This window comes from Anarrhichthys ocellatus, unplaced genomic scaffold (assembly GCF_004355925.1).
Source record: "Anarrhichthys ocellatus isolate YVR2014 unplaced genomic scaffold, GSC_Weel_1.0 scaffold15, whole genome shotgun sequence".
Classification (NCBI taxonomy): Eukaryota; Metazoa; Chordata; class Actinopteri; order Perciformes; family Anarhichadidae; genus Anarrhichthys; species Anarrhichthys ocellatus.
In genome coordinates, this window is record NW_022280045.1 from 1569441 (window position 1) to 1585907 (window position 16467).

Genomic DNA, 16467 nt, shown 5'->3' on the forward strand with positions numbered 1-16467 from the left:
AAGGAGGTAGAGGACAATGATGATGTTGAAGGGAAACGCTGCGACAGGCAAGTCCCAGCGGTCCAACACCGGGGAGAGACCACTGAAGAGAAAGGCACTGGAGATAGGGACGGGGGGTGAGAGAGCGGGGGGTGGGAGAGCGGGGGTGCTGATCATTTTTAATGAAATAGACATGGTTCACAAGCTTTTTAGAGACACATGTTCACACTCACACTAAATGGCTTCACTGTGGCATCCATTTCTCTCATACTGTACGTTGTAAGTGGAGGCACACTGATGGTGTGGTGGGAGGAGGGCCATTGGCGTATTTCATTATTAGCATTCAGAAAAATTCAAAGCGGTGAATAAAGTCATAAAAGTCATAGTATAGCATCGCGAATGAAGTCATGAATAAGTCATAGTCAAATCGTAAACTGAGAGGCAAGATAAGCAATCCCTAGACCAGAGGCCTTCCTCTTCAGCTGCTGGCATAGGAGCTTTTAAGAACTTCCTTTGCAATTCAGGTGCACCTCGATTGGCAATGCAGATTGTCTGGGGAGGATAGAAAGGGACAACATCGCAGGGAAAATATACAGCCAAAAGAGTATGTCGAAAAAAGTCATAGTAGGCTATAGTAATTAACAAAGACACAGGTAAATATAACTAAATCTATAGTTTAAATACACTTATGCTGTCATCTACTGGTAGAAATGGTAAACACTTTTACTCTGCTACCCTTATACAGTCGGTGCTCTGCATTCACTCAAGGAACAGAAAATCAGGTCCAACAGCAACAACTCTGTGAACACAAAAATGACTTTTATTAAACTATATTATGAACTGTATTGCAAACAATGCACCGATTAATCAAAAGTTGATTCTTGCTGTGTACATGGATAAATGAGAATAAACTGCATGTAGTCAACTTCTGTTGCTAACACACTCCCATCGAGCAAGGATTATGTCTTTATATTCATTAATTTATCTTCTTCTAATGTTACTCTGGTATATGCTTGCATCATAGACTATAATAATTTCTTGCATACGGTCATTCTATCGCCTTGACTTTTATTTTGACTTTTTATTTTGAAATGCAAGGAGATCATGGAGCAGAGTCGACTGGTTTAACTTCCGTTTGAAGTCGGAAGTGCTGCCTTCAGGGCCTTTTCTTTGCTCGTAGATGGAATACAGAAAACAATCAAACTTGTCGTAAATATAAAGAGTTAGTTAGCTAGATCAACTGGTGGCTGCCGTTTCATTTTAGACTTCAAACGACAATGGAAACAAGTGAATCTGGCATTTTACCGGCTGTTTTAATTGGCCAAACAAAACGTTAAGCTTACAAACATGGTTGTAAATAATGCTAAAAGTGTAACCTTTGTTCACTTAGAAAGCTATTTGTTTCTTCACCGTCACGTCTTAGCGAGTCACATAGCTGGCAGAAAGTTAATAAATAGGCCTGTCATACAGTCATATATACATTAGGTAGGCCTTTAAGTACCTTAAGTATTTATTTCCGACAGCCCTTGAATGTAGCACTAGCTATGCTTCGGACATGGCGGTAGCATCACACGTATGAATGGGTTTGTTTTGGGCCTCCTGCAAGCTTTGCTCCCTGGGGAACTAATACATAGCATTTTGATAACTTATTATTTTACTTTTTTCAGCCCCAAATCGCCCCTTGTCCCAGGTCTGCCTCGGGCTTCAAAGCTAAGATAGTTTAGCTTCATCTCCTCCACCATAACGTTATGCTAACCGGTGGCAGAGATTAGCTAGCGAGCCGCTAGCAACTTTAGTTCATATTGAGATAGTTGACCCAAATGGGTAGGTCATTGAGAAATTACCCCTTTCGACTAAGTGTAACACGTGCGTGGTTGTTTGTGTGTTTGGAGTAAATCATCTCAAAATGGACCTCAATTTCTACTCTGACCTGTCGGATGGTTGTGCTCAAAATGTTGACTCGGAGTTTTTGGACACTCAAGCCTATGGTGAATACTCGGAGGAAAATAAGGTAACCCGACATTACCAGTTTTTAAATGAAAATGTCGGCGAATGGAAATGCGTTAGTTAGTTAAAACGGTCTGTTTCAGTTTACAGAAGGCGGCGACAGTTATCTCACAATCAGTGGAGGGGGCCACCCGTTTTTGTCCGCTGAGGTGAGTGAGTTAACGCTAAGTCAAGCAACGTGGTACCGGTAGTGCAGAGTAACACGTCTCCACCGTCTCTCTCTCCACATATAGCAGACGTTCCATACCCCCAGTCTCGGGGATGAGGTTTTCGAGATCCCCCCTATCTCCCTCGACCCAGACCCGACTCTGAGCATCACTGATGGAGTGTCCCACTTTCAGTTGACGGATGGGTCGGGCGGCCCCGGGGGGCCTTCGGGCTCCCGTAGCCTTGTCAGTAACCTGGTGGTGGAGGCCAATGACCCGTCCTTTGCTTCCACCTTTGTGAACTCTGGGTCTCAAGGCCTGGAGCAGCTGAACCTTGGCGCGATGGGCCAAGCTGGAGTGGGAGCCCTGCTGAGCTCTTCTGCTCTGGTGAGTGTCTGGGAAACGCTGTTTGGTGTGTTTGAACGTTAGTTGTCCTTGATGGGAGTAATTCATTTTTTGTGTTCAAATCCCTCCGCAGGAACTGGGGAATTCCAGTGGTTCACATTTCAGCAGTTCATCCCCCATGACCATTGATGTCCAACTTGGTGAAATCAGTCATGGTCTTTTGGGAAGCAGCCACTTGAGCACCATTAACCCGTCTGAGCTGGCACTCGGTCTCGGGGGTGACAACATTGGGCATCCTTCAGAGACACTCGAGCAGCCGCTCTCAGCAACACCATCACCGGCTGGCTCCCTGCAGGATGAGGACATGGATGACTTCAAGGTGAGAGGTTACACCTGTAGACGCCTACTTACTACCTTAATGTTTGCTTGCATGCCTTGTATTCATGTCTGTTGGATTCCGTGCTAGGTTTTAAGATCCTACGGCTAATATCTCTTCTCCCCTGTCTTTCACGATTCCTCTCCCTACTCAGAGGAGTGTGCTGGTAGACGCCCCCTTGTATCTCTCCTCTTCCCTCTCCCACATGTCCTCCCACCCAGCTCCTACATCTTCTGTGTCTCCGGCTACAGCCAGGAGGGGCGGGGGGAAGCCGGCCTCACTGGCCTCAGTGACGGCAGCAATGGGCGCTAAGAAAGGACGGAAGAAGAAAGACCCAAACGAACCACAGAAGCCCGTCTCAGCATATGCGTTGTTCTTCAGAGACACCCAGGCAGCCATTAAGGGCCAGAACCCCAACGCCTCTTTTGGGGAGGTGTCAAAGATTGTGGCCTCCATGTGGGACAGTCTGGCTGAGGAACAGAAGCAGGTATAAGGATTCTTGTATATTAATGTCCTCTGTCAGTATTGGGGGAGAGAAATGATTTAAAATGATGGTACTTGTCCTGTCTCCACTAGGTGTATAAGAGAAAGACAGAAGCAGCCAAAAGGGAGTATGTGAGAGCCCTGGTAGCTTATAGAGAGAACCAACTCACACAGGTAAGATCATGCTGTCCTCTGAATGAAAAGCAGGTGATTGCCGTTTCAGATTTTCATTCATATTTCTTTTCTATGTTTCTTTGAATCCGTCTTCACCACAGCCTGCCATTGAGGAGATGGAGACCGCCCCTTCACCACCACCACCACCACCTCCACCGGTGGTCAGTCTGAATCCTGGAGCCTTTCAATTAGCTGGTCACCAGGCCATCCGTCTGCCTACCAACAGCCTGGAAGAGAACACCATCACCAACATTTGTGCCTCCAACATCATCCTGGACGTCCCGGAGATGACCACGCGTTCCCGCACGGGGGCAAACAAAGCCCCCGGTCCAGCAGCCCCCGCTCCCCCGTCCCCGACCATCACAAAGATCATAATCCCAAAGCACATGTTGCAGCTGGGGGGCCAGGTGGTGACCGTGTTGCCCGGAGGGGTCCGCTCTTTGCAGCCCACACTGGTGGTGTCGGGCGCCTCTCGTCAGCCACCTCCGCTGCAGCAGATGCAGAGCGCACCGCCTCCGCCGCGGCTCCAGCAAATGGCGCCAGCGCCTCCGCCCTTACAGGCCAAGCCCCGCGAGGGGAGCACCACGCTGGGCCCCCCGGTGTCCATCGCGGCTACACCGATGCCTCCACTCCAGATAAAGATAGTTCCTGCGTCCTTGCAGGCCAAAGAGGCCCTGCCAATTATCGTCCCTAGTACAATGTCCTTGTCGTCCACTGCCCAGTCTGCACCCGTCGTGTCGGTACAGGTGGTGAATTCTGCAGACACGTCGGGCAGCATGGACGACGACGTAGTTACAGAAGTGCTGCACTCAGAAGAGGTACATGTTCCTAACTCATCGCTGCCGTTTGTTCTGTGTGAGGCCTTGTTTATCCACAAATAACTGTGATTTGATCGTTGACAATTTTGACTTTGGATAGTTCAGTTCTTTAAAGCCGACTCATAATTTATCCTCGGACAACACAAAGCTGTTGTCGTAGCAACATATTCCCAACTGTCAGAAGTGAAAGTTATTTTTCAGATTCAAGTGGTTCAAAATATTTAATGCAAAACTGTCAAATCTCAAATCCATTTCCTACCTCACAAGTCAGCAGATGTTAAACTTTATCTCTCCCACTTACTGCAACAATAGTGCCATAAATCTTCTTTTGTTTTACAGCTTTGAATCAGTGGATGTATAAGATCTGTCTGTATCGGAGACCCTGCCCCTCTACCTGCATTTTCTCTTTTCTTTTAATTTTTCTGTGTTCGAGACATTTCTGGGCGTCGAGCTCTATAAAAACGTAGTGACCCGGTGCCAGAATCTAAGTACGCATCCAAGAGGAAGCTACAGAAAAGGTGGACATAGCGCCAAAAACACGCCATGTCTGTGGTGACATTCCTGCGCTGCGCTGATTAGTGCCACTTTGTTACATGAACAGGACACAAATATCCGTCAATCAACCTTACTCACTCACTTACCGTTCTTCACAGCGTAGCTGCTTATTCTAGCTCTCTGATTGGTTACACAGTATGTCAGTCTACCTGTATTACCTGTTGTGACCTGGCTCAAAGGCCGCAACAAAAATGGGAGACCAGACGAGTTTTAATATTATAATTAAGCATATTTATTTACTAAAGAACATTAAGAACAAACATGTACAGTCAGTAATCAGTCATGTATTTGTGTGTGGATGTGTGAAAATGGCTGTAATGAAGCAGAGGTGTCAGCCAGGGAGGAGAGCGAGCACTCCGTGTGAAGGTGATGAGCTTTTATTCAGAAAGACGGGACACGGGGACACCTAGTGGGGCGGAGGGGTCGTCGCATACTCGATGCTTTGACGGGCAGGACGGGGGAGAGACCATAGCAGCAGCAGCAGCAGCTAGGAATATGGCAGAAGTTATAGTGTCCAAGAAAAGTGTATTGAGTGATTCCTCTAGATAAAATAAGAAACTCGGCATTCAGAGAAACGATTTAAAAGTACCAATTAGGGGGAGGATGCAGGAAAATATCTCAAAGTAGAGTCTGGTCATTAGAAAATGCAAAGAATATGGCAAAGCTGTAAATCAGTGGCTGAGAAGAGAAAAGCTGTCCACACAAATGCTGCTGTTTCACCAAATGTATGGCAGAGTGTTAAAGAGAAAACACTCCCATGACATCTGGGCTAGTGAAAAGGTGCTGGTCACACAGCAGCCCATGCAAGTTGACACGGATTGGGCAGTTTCACACAGATGATTGGGGGGGGGGGAATGCACTTTCCAGATGTGCACATCTCATCACACAGCTGTCAAAAGAGCCTCTACTTAGCACTTTATTTAGTGTTTTCTATCTGTTGACTGTGGCAAAAAATCTTATTTACATTCATTGATTTTAAATTTCCTGCTTTTCTTTCCAGGAAGAGATGGAGGTGAATGGGTCCGGTGATGCCGGGACGATGAGAAGTGCGTGTGTGAGGCCGGGCTGTAACAACCCGGCCGTAGAGAGCGACGACTGGGACAAAGAATACTGCAGCAACGAATGTGTGGCCACTCACTGCAGGTGCGTAGAGGTTCTGAACCAGGCACTGGGTTACATTTAGTCTCCAGCAGAAATTAAAGAACGTTTCTGAACTTTATATTTTCCGTTTTCTTTTTTTTCAGAGCTATATTCAGGGCGTGGTGCTCGTTCAGGAATCAGACCCTGGGTCTGGTGAATTAAGGAGCGGCGGCCAATCACATCAACAGAACACTTGTTTTCCAGCGATTCCATGTTACTATTTTTGGCACACTAATATAAGGATGATCATTTTGTGTTATGTGTACAGGTTTTAGTCAAGGGACTCAAGGCAGCTAGAGGAAAAAAAATCAGCACAAAGAAGTATAATAGTTGATCAGCAAAAAGGTATTCTTTATTTTAGGTCAGTTATACTTGTTTACTGTAAATTGGAAGTTTGTTTCTCAAAATGCTCTTTCAAAGAACATTTTTACAGCAGTTTGTGACATGATGGTACGGTACTGTACATGGGTCACGGCATCAGCGGACCTATTCACTGATTTGAAATTCATGCTCTGCAATGTTTTGGTGTTTCACGTCTAAGAAAGCAAAACAGTTCTGATTCCTAACTACGGCTGAAATATGTTTGAGTGGGGAAACAATTAGTACCACGCTATTCCTTGTTTTTGTACTGAGAATAGTGGCCTTTTGGGTTTATTATTGCCTTCATTTTTTGTAAAGCATTCTGTTCAGATAACTGTTAAAAAAATAAAAGCTTGACTTTCATGTTTTCTTAATAAATGAGCAGATTTGCTCAATCCATTCCTTTCTCTTTTTGCTATGTTTCTTAAAGCAGGACTGACTTGTAGCTAATGGCTCAGTTGAATGCACTGCTACAGCCTGACTTCATCTGGTACGACCAGTAGCTTATGGTGGCTAAAGTTGGCAACCTTTATATAGATGCTGATGTGTAACGAAATGTTAGTCAGTTTGCTGTTATGTGATTCCTCCCTACCTATGTTACTGCAAAGCTACACGTTGCCATTTTCCATTGGCCCGTACTTGGCACTTGTGGCCAAAATGGCTGGTGTTCAACAAAAGTTACATAGATTCCGATTGTTTTCAATTCCTTTATTTCTGAAACTAGAGTGGAGAAGCTGGAATGTTTTTTTTTTTTTACCAGGGTACCATTGAAACTGAATTTGTTTTTATGATGGTCTCAATTTTGTTCTTGGATTAAATAAATACAATAAAACCATAAATAACTTTCAAATGTACAAAATGTGTCTAACATCACAATGTACTCTGTTTTGTGTAATTTGGATGTTGCACCTCAGTACAGGTGCTGAACAGGACAAGAATGAGTGGTGAGTGTCCATTGAAACTCGAGGTTACGTCAAGCTTTCTTTCTTGTAGCGAACATGAACGTCTGTTTTGTCATGTTTAGAGGCCAAAGTTACAAGTTCATTTGATCAGCAAGTGAATTACGTGAGAATATTTGTCCATTAATGGTCAAGTTTGATGACAAGCAGCCTGAGCAAATAAATTGCCTCTGCAACACAACTTAAAGAACGCTACGGACTGTTTTAAGCCACCTTCCTGTTGCCATGTAATGTTAACTAAAGTAACTACCTGTCCATCATTTTGATGATTGTTGTAACCAAAAAAAAAGAAAAATACATCAGAAATGAATGATGTTCTGTCCATCTTATGTTGGTTCTGATTCACCAAGCTGCTCAGAAGTAGCTCCATCCACTGCTTTCAAGCTATCATCTATCTCTTTGGTCATCCTGATTTGTCCCCAATTACTCCTCTATGCAGCTGAAGTCCTTGGCAGTAGCATTGTAGTGATTATCTCATCTCCTTTGACTTTGTAGTGCAGCTTCATTCTGTTTGCTTGCTGTTGGTCTCGGTTTACAGTAAGCAGAGAGTTTGGGTTCGCCTCCCCATGAGCATCATTGCTGCTGTCAGTACTCTGCAGTGGAGTGTTCCTGTGGTCCAGCAGGACCAAATACGGGTCGTTGCCTGCTCATTTAGCTTTTTGCCATCAGCCTTTTGGCTGCATTCACTGCTGCTTCCTCTATTCCATTGCTCTACGGGTATCCTGGTGAGATGTTTTTTGTGTCTGGAGTCTAATGACCTGCACCCCTCAGCTCTTTATCTTCTGCAAGGCAACTTTGGTGTTTCATATGGTCTCAGAGTCTCCTTACGCTGCTTTACTCCTTTGCACTGCACTGTTCCGTGTATGTTTTGAGACTTGTAGTTCTGCATCTAGCTCCATGGCTCTTTGAATCACCTGTAGTCTCTCACTGCACCATGATGATTGAGTCAACTTCCATCTCAGCTGAGCCTCTGTCCCCCCCTGGCCGGTGAGATAGGCTCCGGTCACCATGTCGGTATTTCCCAGGGCAGTATCTGGGTTTAATCTCAAACTCTTGAAAAAAAGTTATAAAAAAGTCATAGTAAAGCGTCGAAAAACATCACCAACAAAATCTTAGAAAAATTATGTCGAAAAGAGTCAGAAAAAATGTCATATAGTTTATCTAAAAAATAAAATATAGAATGTCCAAAAACATAAAAAGCCATGGTATAGTATGACAAAAAAGGTCAAGGAATAGTATGTTTAACAAAGTCATATAAAAGTAATAATATAGTAGTATGTCAAATCAAGTGTAAAAAGTCATAGTATGATGAAAAAAGTAATTATATAGTATGTTGCATGAAGTGATGAAAAAGCGCAAGTAAAAAGTAGTCATACGACAGAAAGTCATAATATAGCATGTCGAAAAAAGTCAGAACAAAGTCGTGAAAGTTATAGTATATATAAAATTTGCATTCAGATATCCCAACCTTAACAAAGACTGTTGTTTTTGCAGTAGCTTTATTTCATACTTGTTGTGGTAGTAGGCACAGAGGTTTGTAAATGTGATGTAAATTCTACTGTTTGTGTCCGTTTCTTCTTTTCTCACCAGATGAGTGCAGAGCTTTCCGTTCAGGACCAGAACTGAGGACGGATCACTTGATCCATTTTGTATGATTGTACTCAGAGGATGTCATGTCTGCAACAAGAAAAGATTAAAATGTGAATGTTTCTGTTCCACAATCCCATCCTTCTTTCTCTGTTGTGTCGAAAAACAAAAGTCATACTATAGTGTGTCAAAAGAATGATGAATAGTCAAACGGTCATAGTATAATAAGTTGAAAAAAGTCATAGTATACAGTGTTGAAAAAGTCTCAAAAAGTCTTCGGCCCAATCCCAATCTCCACACTCACACACTGTTCAGGAGCGCGCCTCAAAGTCTGTGAGGGTTTAGGTCTGTCCCTCTGTCTCATCTTCACATCTTGAGCCCTTTATGAACACTTTCCGTGAGTCTGCATTTCTGCAGACTTTGCCCAAGGGAATTACCCACAATTCATAGCAATGCGACGTAAAACTTTACCAGTGGAACCATAAAAAAGGTAAACAAAGGACGGCACATGGGTGTTTGGCCTGGAATATTACATTTACTCAGAAACAATACGGATTAAAGAATGATGGAACATAACAACACATGACATCAGAGGAATGGAAGCAGATTATATTACAGATTTAGTCAAACATTTCACTTTGTCATTGAAGCTGTTTTGACAAAAATGAGTAAATAGATTATTTGAAATTAACTCTCATCTTGTGAGGAAAGAGCCTGGAAGATGTTCAAAAATATCGTGTACCATTGTGGGTATTTATTTAAACTTTATACTCCCCGATTTGACCATTTGGGTTTACCTACACAATTCTGATGCTACCCGAATTCTAGTTTATAACAATCAAAAAATGAAATGACAATATAAACAGATTATGAACTAAAAGTTTTGCCATAATGTCAAACACGTCTATGAATCTGAAAGGAGAAATAACATTTGCATACAAATGAAAACTTAAAATAATAGCAGCAGTATTATCAATTTAATACACTCGGGGGTTTTGCTGCTACCTGGCTTGGTTAGGTGCGACCAGTAGCTTATAGTGGCTAAATTTAAATTGTTATTGCACCGTAGTTAATATTATTCAGCCAGAGATGCATTTTACTTTTGTCATATTATCCTATAATTGTCACCTGTTCTGCAGTTCAGCAAATGTTACATAGTCTTAAAATCGCATATTTTCAGTGCATTTTCAGAATGCTTTGGGCATCATAACAATCAAACCTATGCACACTAGTATCCATGTTATGATCCGATTATTGGAGTGCGCTTGTAAACACCATATTCTGGTTTGTAGAAAGCTGGAATACTCGGATGGAAACTGAGATGCTTTGGCAGTGTGAACACTTCCTCCGGGACTCTGATCATTCTCGAGGTGCGTCCTCAAACCAAGTTATGTAACAAACAGTCGGTAAAGCAAAAGAAACATGTTCATGCTGAAATAAGTCTAACAATAGTGATGAAAATAATCCTTTTATTGTTGCTCTCATTAATGAAGATTGGATGAAATTAAAAACAGAAGTAAATGCAGCAGAGTCCAGGTAGCCAGAAACCCGACGGACATCAGCCTCAACTATTGAGGGAACTTAGTTGTTACAGAAGCGATGCAGATGATCAGAAACCTGGATATCAGAATAATGACAACAGTGATGGGAATAACCACGAGTATGCTCGTGCTAATGATGTGCCTGTAAACACACTCGTTGTCTTCTTATCCCTCTTTAATGAAAATAATGACTTTCTACCTCGTCCGCATCACACCGACAGTACAAGGCACATGTTCTGATAGCATCTTCATCAGGCTGGTCAGTTTACGCCAACACAAACACGTAGTTCTCTCTGGAATGCCTTTAACTAAAGATTGCCATTCCAAAGAGTTTTAAAAGATTGTATTTTGTACCTTGATCTTCAGTCTCTGGAGGTTTGTGGCTCTTTATTGGATGATTAACCAAGAGTTCTATGTAGGGATGAAGAAAAAGGAAAGATTATTCAAGTTGGCTGAGGTCCTCAGAAGGTTGGAGAATCAGATCAGACAATAGTGGACTTCAACTCCTGTCAAAGACGTATTTGTATGTTTGTGATTTAGTCAGATGGAGAACTTCTTCCATATGTACGACCATCAGCCTGTTACAAGGAATAGTTCGACACGTTTGGAACTCAACCATTACACTTACATGCAATCTTGCCACGTGTAAGAGAATGCTACCGTCATGTAGTGTACAATACTTTAAATATTTAGCTAAATCCAGCAGCTGGTTAGCTTCGCTTAGCATAGCATAGCATTAAAACTGAAAGCATGGGAACCGATTAGCATGGCAACAAGCAAAGACTCCAGGAAGTCACTGTGCCTGATCAAAAAAACAGCCCAACTCATAATGAAAACTCACAGCCCAACTCATAATAATAAAAAAAAAAAAAAAAAACACAAAAAACCTGTGAAACCACAACTTGATGTTCCACACTTTGGTTTTTAATCAAACAATATGTTCATTTGTGAGATTAACATGTGTTGGTGGGTTTTGTCACCCTCAGCCAGAACCAGACTCCGCCCCTGCTGACAGTCTTCATGCTAAGCTAAGATCTGCTGGCAGTAGCTTCATATTTAACGGACAACTGTGAGAACGGTATTGTTCTTTTTAACTAAACTAAACGTGTTTCCCAAAATGTTGACCTATATCCCTTTAACACCCACATTGCCCCTAACAAATGTCACATGTATTTATATTTATGTGTCCTCGTTCCCTGATGTCTGCGGTTGTCGTGTAAGCAGGCAGCAGTGGGTGTGTGAAGCCTTCCTTCTTACCCACAATGGTGGTATAAATCTGATTCACATGGTTCTGCTGTTCTTCCAGCGTGTTGGTGATCGTCTGGATTTGCACAATGTAGTTGTACGCTGGTGGGTGGAGGGGAACAAAAGACACAACAACAGTGAGTGCATGTTCACACAGACAGGACAGACTCAATACTATGGCTTGGCATCATCTTACCGTAACACACGACAACGACCCACAGACAGAGAAGCACCATCGTGACATTGTTGAGGGACGAGACGACGGGGTTCGCTCTCCGCTTCTGTAAAGGAAGAAAAATACAGATTACAGCAGAAAAGTGTTGAAACCAAATGCAAACCCTTAAAAAAAAAAAATCACAGATATTGACAATTAAGTAAACAAAGCTTACTTCACGTTTGAAGTCTTCCTGCAGTTTTTTTATCGACTCATTGGACTCTCCAACTTGCTCCTTCAGCTTGTCGAAGCGTTGGTCCATGTACTCCTGTTGAATACATACACAGCTCAACTTTGAACATCCAGTTAACATCCAATTTATATTCTCCCTAAAAGTAGCTTTATGTTGAAAAAATAATTCTCGACCATCTGACAGCATCATATTATTTAGCTGTTTGAAAGTCACACTTTCAGATTGTCAGCGAGCAGAAAAACCGCAAAATCGGGTTTCTCCACACTGCAGCAACAGGAATTTCCTAAATGAGTGTGTAAAATCTCACTCCGTTTAGTAGAAACTGTTGCTACCTCAAACTTCCTCTGTGAAACATGATGTTTTCTTATTAACATAAAGATGCCATGATTTTTTTAATTTCCTGTGCGTAAAAGTGTGTTATTCAAAACTCACAGTCAGCTGTCTCCGCAGGACGGAGGTCTCGATGGCCAGGTTGTGCTGCTTGCCCTCCAGGGCGCAAATGTTGCAGAGGTAGCGCCTGGACGTGTTGCAGTAGTACCTCAGCACCTCGTCCTCGTGCTGTGGGCATCTCCTCTCCAGGAGGTCACTCAGAGGCCTCACCAAAGGGTGCCCCGTGAACACCGGCAGCTCCAGGTGGTCCTTGACGTGCTCCGTGCACAGCGACACCTCGCACTTCAGGCACGTTTTGATGGCCAGAGTTTCTTTCTCCAGGCAGAAGTCGCAGTACACACTTTTTGTCTGCTCTTCCTGCTCACACAAAAAATAAATCAGATATTGAGATGTCATCCAACAACTATTTAAATATTCTCTATGTGTTTTGATATTGTAGTTGAACAAAAGTGATTATAGCGGATACCCTCCTCTTCCTGTATATCCGGAAGTCCTCTACGATGTTGGCCAGTGCGAAGCTCTTGTACACCCCAAAGATCGGTCCAAAATCTGCCCTACAGTCTGGACACCGGAAGGGAACGTCGGAGGAGTGATCCATCACGGTTTCCAGACAGACCAAACACATGCTGTGTCCACAGGGCAGCTGCCGGGGATCTCTAAAGATGTCCTGGCACACTGGGCACATCAGCAACTCCTCAAGCTTGCTTTTCTCCGCATCTTCCATTCTTCACCCGTTCTTTTGAGTACCACTGTGCGCCAAAAGAGCAGTCAGGAAGGAGTTAACTGCGGAGTTTGTCCAGCACTTAGCTGCTGCCTTCAACACTGCGGGCTCGTTGGTTATGACCAACGAGCCTCAGCACATGATACTGGGAGGTGATCAGTTTAAAAGTTAAGGCTGACAAACAGCTCGCGTCCTCAGTGTTACTAGTCTGCTGTCTTCCGTACACACATTGCTGAAACTGAAAGCGCTGCTGAGTTTATATGCGTACTTCCTGGTGGGCGGGGCCTACAAGTTGGTCGCCTTACTACAACTGTTTACTTTAAACCGTGAATAATATCATGAAACCATTTGTCTATATAACTTTGAGAACCAGCTAGTCACAGCTAAATACTTTCTTAGAAAGTCGCATATAATGACTTTAATAATTGACTTTACTTATAGTATTCCTTCAGTTTCTCCCATGCAAACAAAACAAACCTGCTAATAGCTAATGTAGCATGACTTTTCATGCCGTAAATTCACCAAAATATAAATATTAAGTGAAAAACGCGTAAAGGCATATATTACACATTATATCCTGTATCAATCATCGCATTATTCAGTCATGTTTTCCTGTAACCTGGAGTTAACTGACTGGACTAACTTCAGAGCAACATTACACTTCCTGTTTACATCACCCAAAGCATGATGGGAACCCTGGTGGCACAAACCCCACATCACACATCGAAAATGTACTTATTCTTAGTGGTGGTGGAATGTAAATAAATACATTTACTGAAGTATTGTACTTAAGTACAATTGTAGCTTTTTTTATATATATAGTTATACTACCTTATTATAGTAATCCACTACATTTTGAAAGCCAGTATTTTGCTCCACAACATTTTTTTAACCACATGAGTCGCTAGTTACTTTTGCAGATTTAGACTATCAATATTAAGTATAAATCACTTAACACATTCTGATATAAAAACACAAACTAAGGCTTCCAGGCAGAATATAAAGTAGTTAAAATCAGCCCTGCCTTTTACAGCTGTAACATGAGTAGACTTTTCCTTTTGTACTTTAAAGTAAGATTCTAAATGAAATACTTTTACAGTGTTTTGCTATTTTTACTACCTAGTAACATATCTAAGTACTTCTCCCACCATATTACATTAGTCTTTTCATGAAAATAACATACTAGCTAATGTCTAGTGACTTAACCACTAGTCTAAAAGTGTTTTTAACCGATAACAAAAATATATCTTTTCAATCAGCCATTAGTGACGACATAAAAACCTCTTATAAAGGGTGGTTTATTAGAAGGTTGTACCTTTCCTCCATACCGATTGTGGTACGTTGAGGAAACAAAATAACTATCTATGTGCCACAAAAAAATATTTTTTAATAATACATGAGAAACCGTTATCTAGTAAAATAAGTTTTACAATTTGATAGGAGACATGTATTCAGGAATATAAAAACCTTTAAAAAAAAACAGTAAAAAAAAAAAAAAAAAGAGTACACAAGATGAAATTTGTTTGGCCATATGTGTATGTGTGTCATTCCAAAGGGTTTTAACATTACAACCACTGTCTTTGACATCTCGGTTATGAAAGGAAAGAAGTCTACATACGTTCAGTAACCATAGCATGAATACAAAGACAAACGCTTTTTTAAAAGAGGCGTGGGTGTAAAGTCAAAAAGGCATAACATAAAAAGACTAAAGGCATAAAAAAAAAACATGACACAGAAGGGTTGGCAGGTGAGGACTTTTATGTTGCCCAACCAAACTGTCCCAACCGGTACTTGAGCACATCTGTGGTAAACCTGCTGTTCGGTGGAGGGAATTTTTTGCAGAATTTGTTTCTCAGAAGGCCGAATGCAAAAAAAGGGGTCAAGTAGTTGAACAACCCTTGCACACTGTTCCGCAAACATTGGTCCACAATCACAAGAGGCAAACACATGGCAAGGAATAATAAACTATGAAAAATAAGACCATCAGTAGTATAAGCTTCCAAAAAAAAGCCCCCATCACACAAAATCCCCTCTTATTGGTCATTAAAATAGAACTTTTCTGGAATCAATCTGGATCAGGGTCTCTTTTTCTTTCATAGCTATAACTTCAAAAAAAGAATCGTAATGTTACATGAAAGTCATGACAGCAATACAGTGTTTTCAGTCTGAGGTAGAAAGTCGTGCAACCACCACAACCATCCACCGGCGACTGTTATTCCACTGCTACAAGCCCGCGATTGTCCTGAATGAAGGAACAAAGAATCCACACGGGCTCTCTTTGTGTTTCTCCAGATTCCTTGTGATCCTGAACATCTTGCCACAAGTGGCGCAGTTGAAAGGCTTCTCCCCAGTGTGGAACCTCAGGTGTGCTTTCAGATTTTCCCGCAGACGGAAGCTCTTGCCGCACTTCGTGCAGGTGTGCGGCCTCTGGCCCGTGTGGAACCTCAGGTGGCGGCGGAGGCTCTTCCTCAGCGCGAACGACTTGGAGCACGACGAGCACGGGTACGGTCTTTCTCCAGTGTGAAAGCGCTCGTGCCGCCGGAGAATCTTCCTCCGCTTGAACGTCTTCCCGCAGATGCTGCACGGGTATCCTTCGCGGGAGTGGGCGACCACCTTCTGAAGCCGCCAGACGCCATTGTCACAGGGGGTGAAGCAGCAGAGGCGGTGGCCAGTGTGAAGACCTTGGTGGCGCCGGAGGTCTTTGGGCAGAGGCCAACCAGGACCCTTAGCAGCACAGTCCTGAAGCCTCATCTCTGACTCAGGCACTGTGAGCACGTCCACCAGCTGCACCGCACAGGGACGCGTCAGCTTTTGGTCGGGAGAAGTCAGTTTCCGTTTCATGTGGAGGTTGGTCTTCGTCTCCTTTGGCGTGTGGATCCGTTCCCAAACCGCAACCGGAGCAGGAGTCACCGCCCCATCAGACGGGGACGGACTGTAGGCGGTGCCCTTGGCGGTGCTGACGCAGACCTGCTGAGGCTCGGTTTCAACGGGCTTCTCTGAATGGTCCGGTTTAGGGGCTGGAGACTCTGGCTTGAGGATCAACGGGCAGACAAACTTAACCGTCTCCCCAGAAATGATATTGCGTGTGTCTGGTTGGATCACGAGAGGCTTCTGTTTAGCCGGAGAGCTTTGCGTGGACCCGTGTGTCAATGTCCATGTCTCTGCAGAGACTGAAAAATACCAAGAGGCATTTTTCATTATATTGTACATTCCAACCATCCTTTACAGTTACAA

The 16467-nt window shown here is 43.1% G+C and overlaps 3 protein-coding genes across 7 annotated transcripts in view; 1 reads left to right on the forward strand and 2 right to left on the reverse strand.

The window, feature by feature from the left end:
- Positions 1-1125: 1125 nt before the first annotated feature.
- On the forward strand, positions 1126-6783 carry tox4a (TOX high mobility group box family member 4 a). 2 transcript variants are annotated; one of them, XM_031854954.1, is made up of 9 exons: positions 1126-1990; positions 2070-2135; positions 2220-2519; positions 2611-2856; positions 3008-3340; positions 3430-3510; positions 3612-4328; positions 5884-6026; positions 6128-6783. In XM_031854954.1, exons 1-9 carry the CDS (start codon positions 1886-1888, stop codon positions 6183-6185), a joined length of 2049 nt encoding a protein of 682 aa, XP_031710814.1. In that variant the 5' UTR covers positions 1126-1885; the 3' UTR covers positions 6186-6783. The 2 variants fall into 2 exon arrangements, with proteins under 2 accessions (XP_031710814.1, XP_031710815.1); XM_031854955.1 differs by having other exon boundaries at positions 2223-2519.
- On the reverse strand, positions 6685-14425 carry LOC116387670 (E3 ubiquitin/ISG15 ligase TRIM25-like). 4 transcript variants are annotated; one of them, XM_031854960.1, is made up of 8 exons: positions 12979-14425; positions 12555-12869; positions 12105-12197; positions 11912-11996; positions 11728-11817; positions 10825-10881; positions 8930-9019; positions 6685-8394 (listed from the first exon to the last, which is right to left on the reverse strand). In XM_031854960.1, exons 1-7 carry the CDS (start codon positions 13234-13236, stop codon positions 8976-8978), a joined length of 942 nt encoding a protein of 313 aa, XP_031710820.1. In that variant the 5' UTR covers positions 13237-14425; the 3' UTR covers positions 6685-8394; positions 8930-8975. The 4 variants fall into 4 exon arrangements, with proteins under 4 accessions (XP_031710820.1, XP_031710819.1, XP_031710821.1 ...); XM_031854959.1 differs by having other exon boundaries at positions 6685-9019; XM_031854961.1 differs by lacking the exons at positions 6685-8394; positions 8930-9019 and adding an exon at positions 9312-10546.
- Positions 14426-14499: 74 nt separating this feature from the next.
- LOC116387669 (zinc finger protein 23) overlaps positions 14500-16467 on the reverse strand; it is a 4016-nt gene continuing 2048 nt past the window's right edge. Inside the window, exon 4 of the mRNA XM_031854957.1 lies at positions 14500-16403. Coding sequence (XP_031710817.1) covers positions 15457-16403 — 947 coding nt within the window. The 3' untranslated portion in view covers positions 14500-15456. The remainder of the gene's footprint in view (positions 16404-16467) is intronic.

Coding starts and splice junctions, on each gene's coding strand:
- tox4a (XM_031854954.1), top strand. CDS start 1,886: ATGGACCTCAATTTCTACTCTGACCTGTCGGATGGTTGTGCTCAAAAT. Junction 2,520..2,610: donor TGCTGAGCTCTTCTGCTCTG/GTGAGTGTCTGG, acceptor ATCCCTCCGCAG/GAACTGGGGAATTCCAGTGG. Junction 4,329..5,883: donor AAGTGCTGCACTCAGAAGAG/GTACATGTTCCT, acceptor TTTTCTTTCCAG/GAAGAGATGGAGGTGAATGG.
- LOC116387670 (XM_031854958.1), bottom strand. CDS start 13,236: ATGGAAGATGCGGAGAAAAGCAAGCTTGAGGAGTTGCTGATGTGCCCA. Junction 12,870..12,978: donor GGATATACAGGAAGAGGAGG/GTATCCGCTATA, acceptor TTGTGTGAGCAG/GAAGAGCAGACAAAAAGTGT. Junction 11,997..12,104: donor AGGAAGACTTCAAACGTGAA/GTAAGCTTTGTT, acceptor CTTCCTTTACAG/AAGCGGAGAGCGAACCCCGT.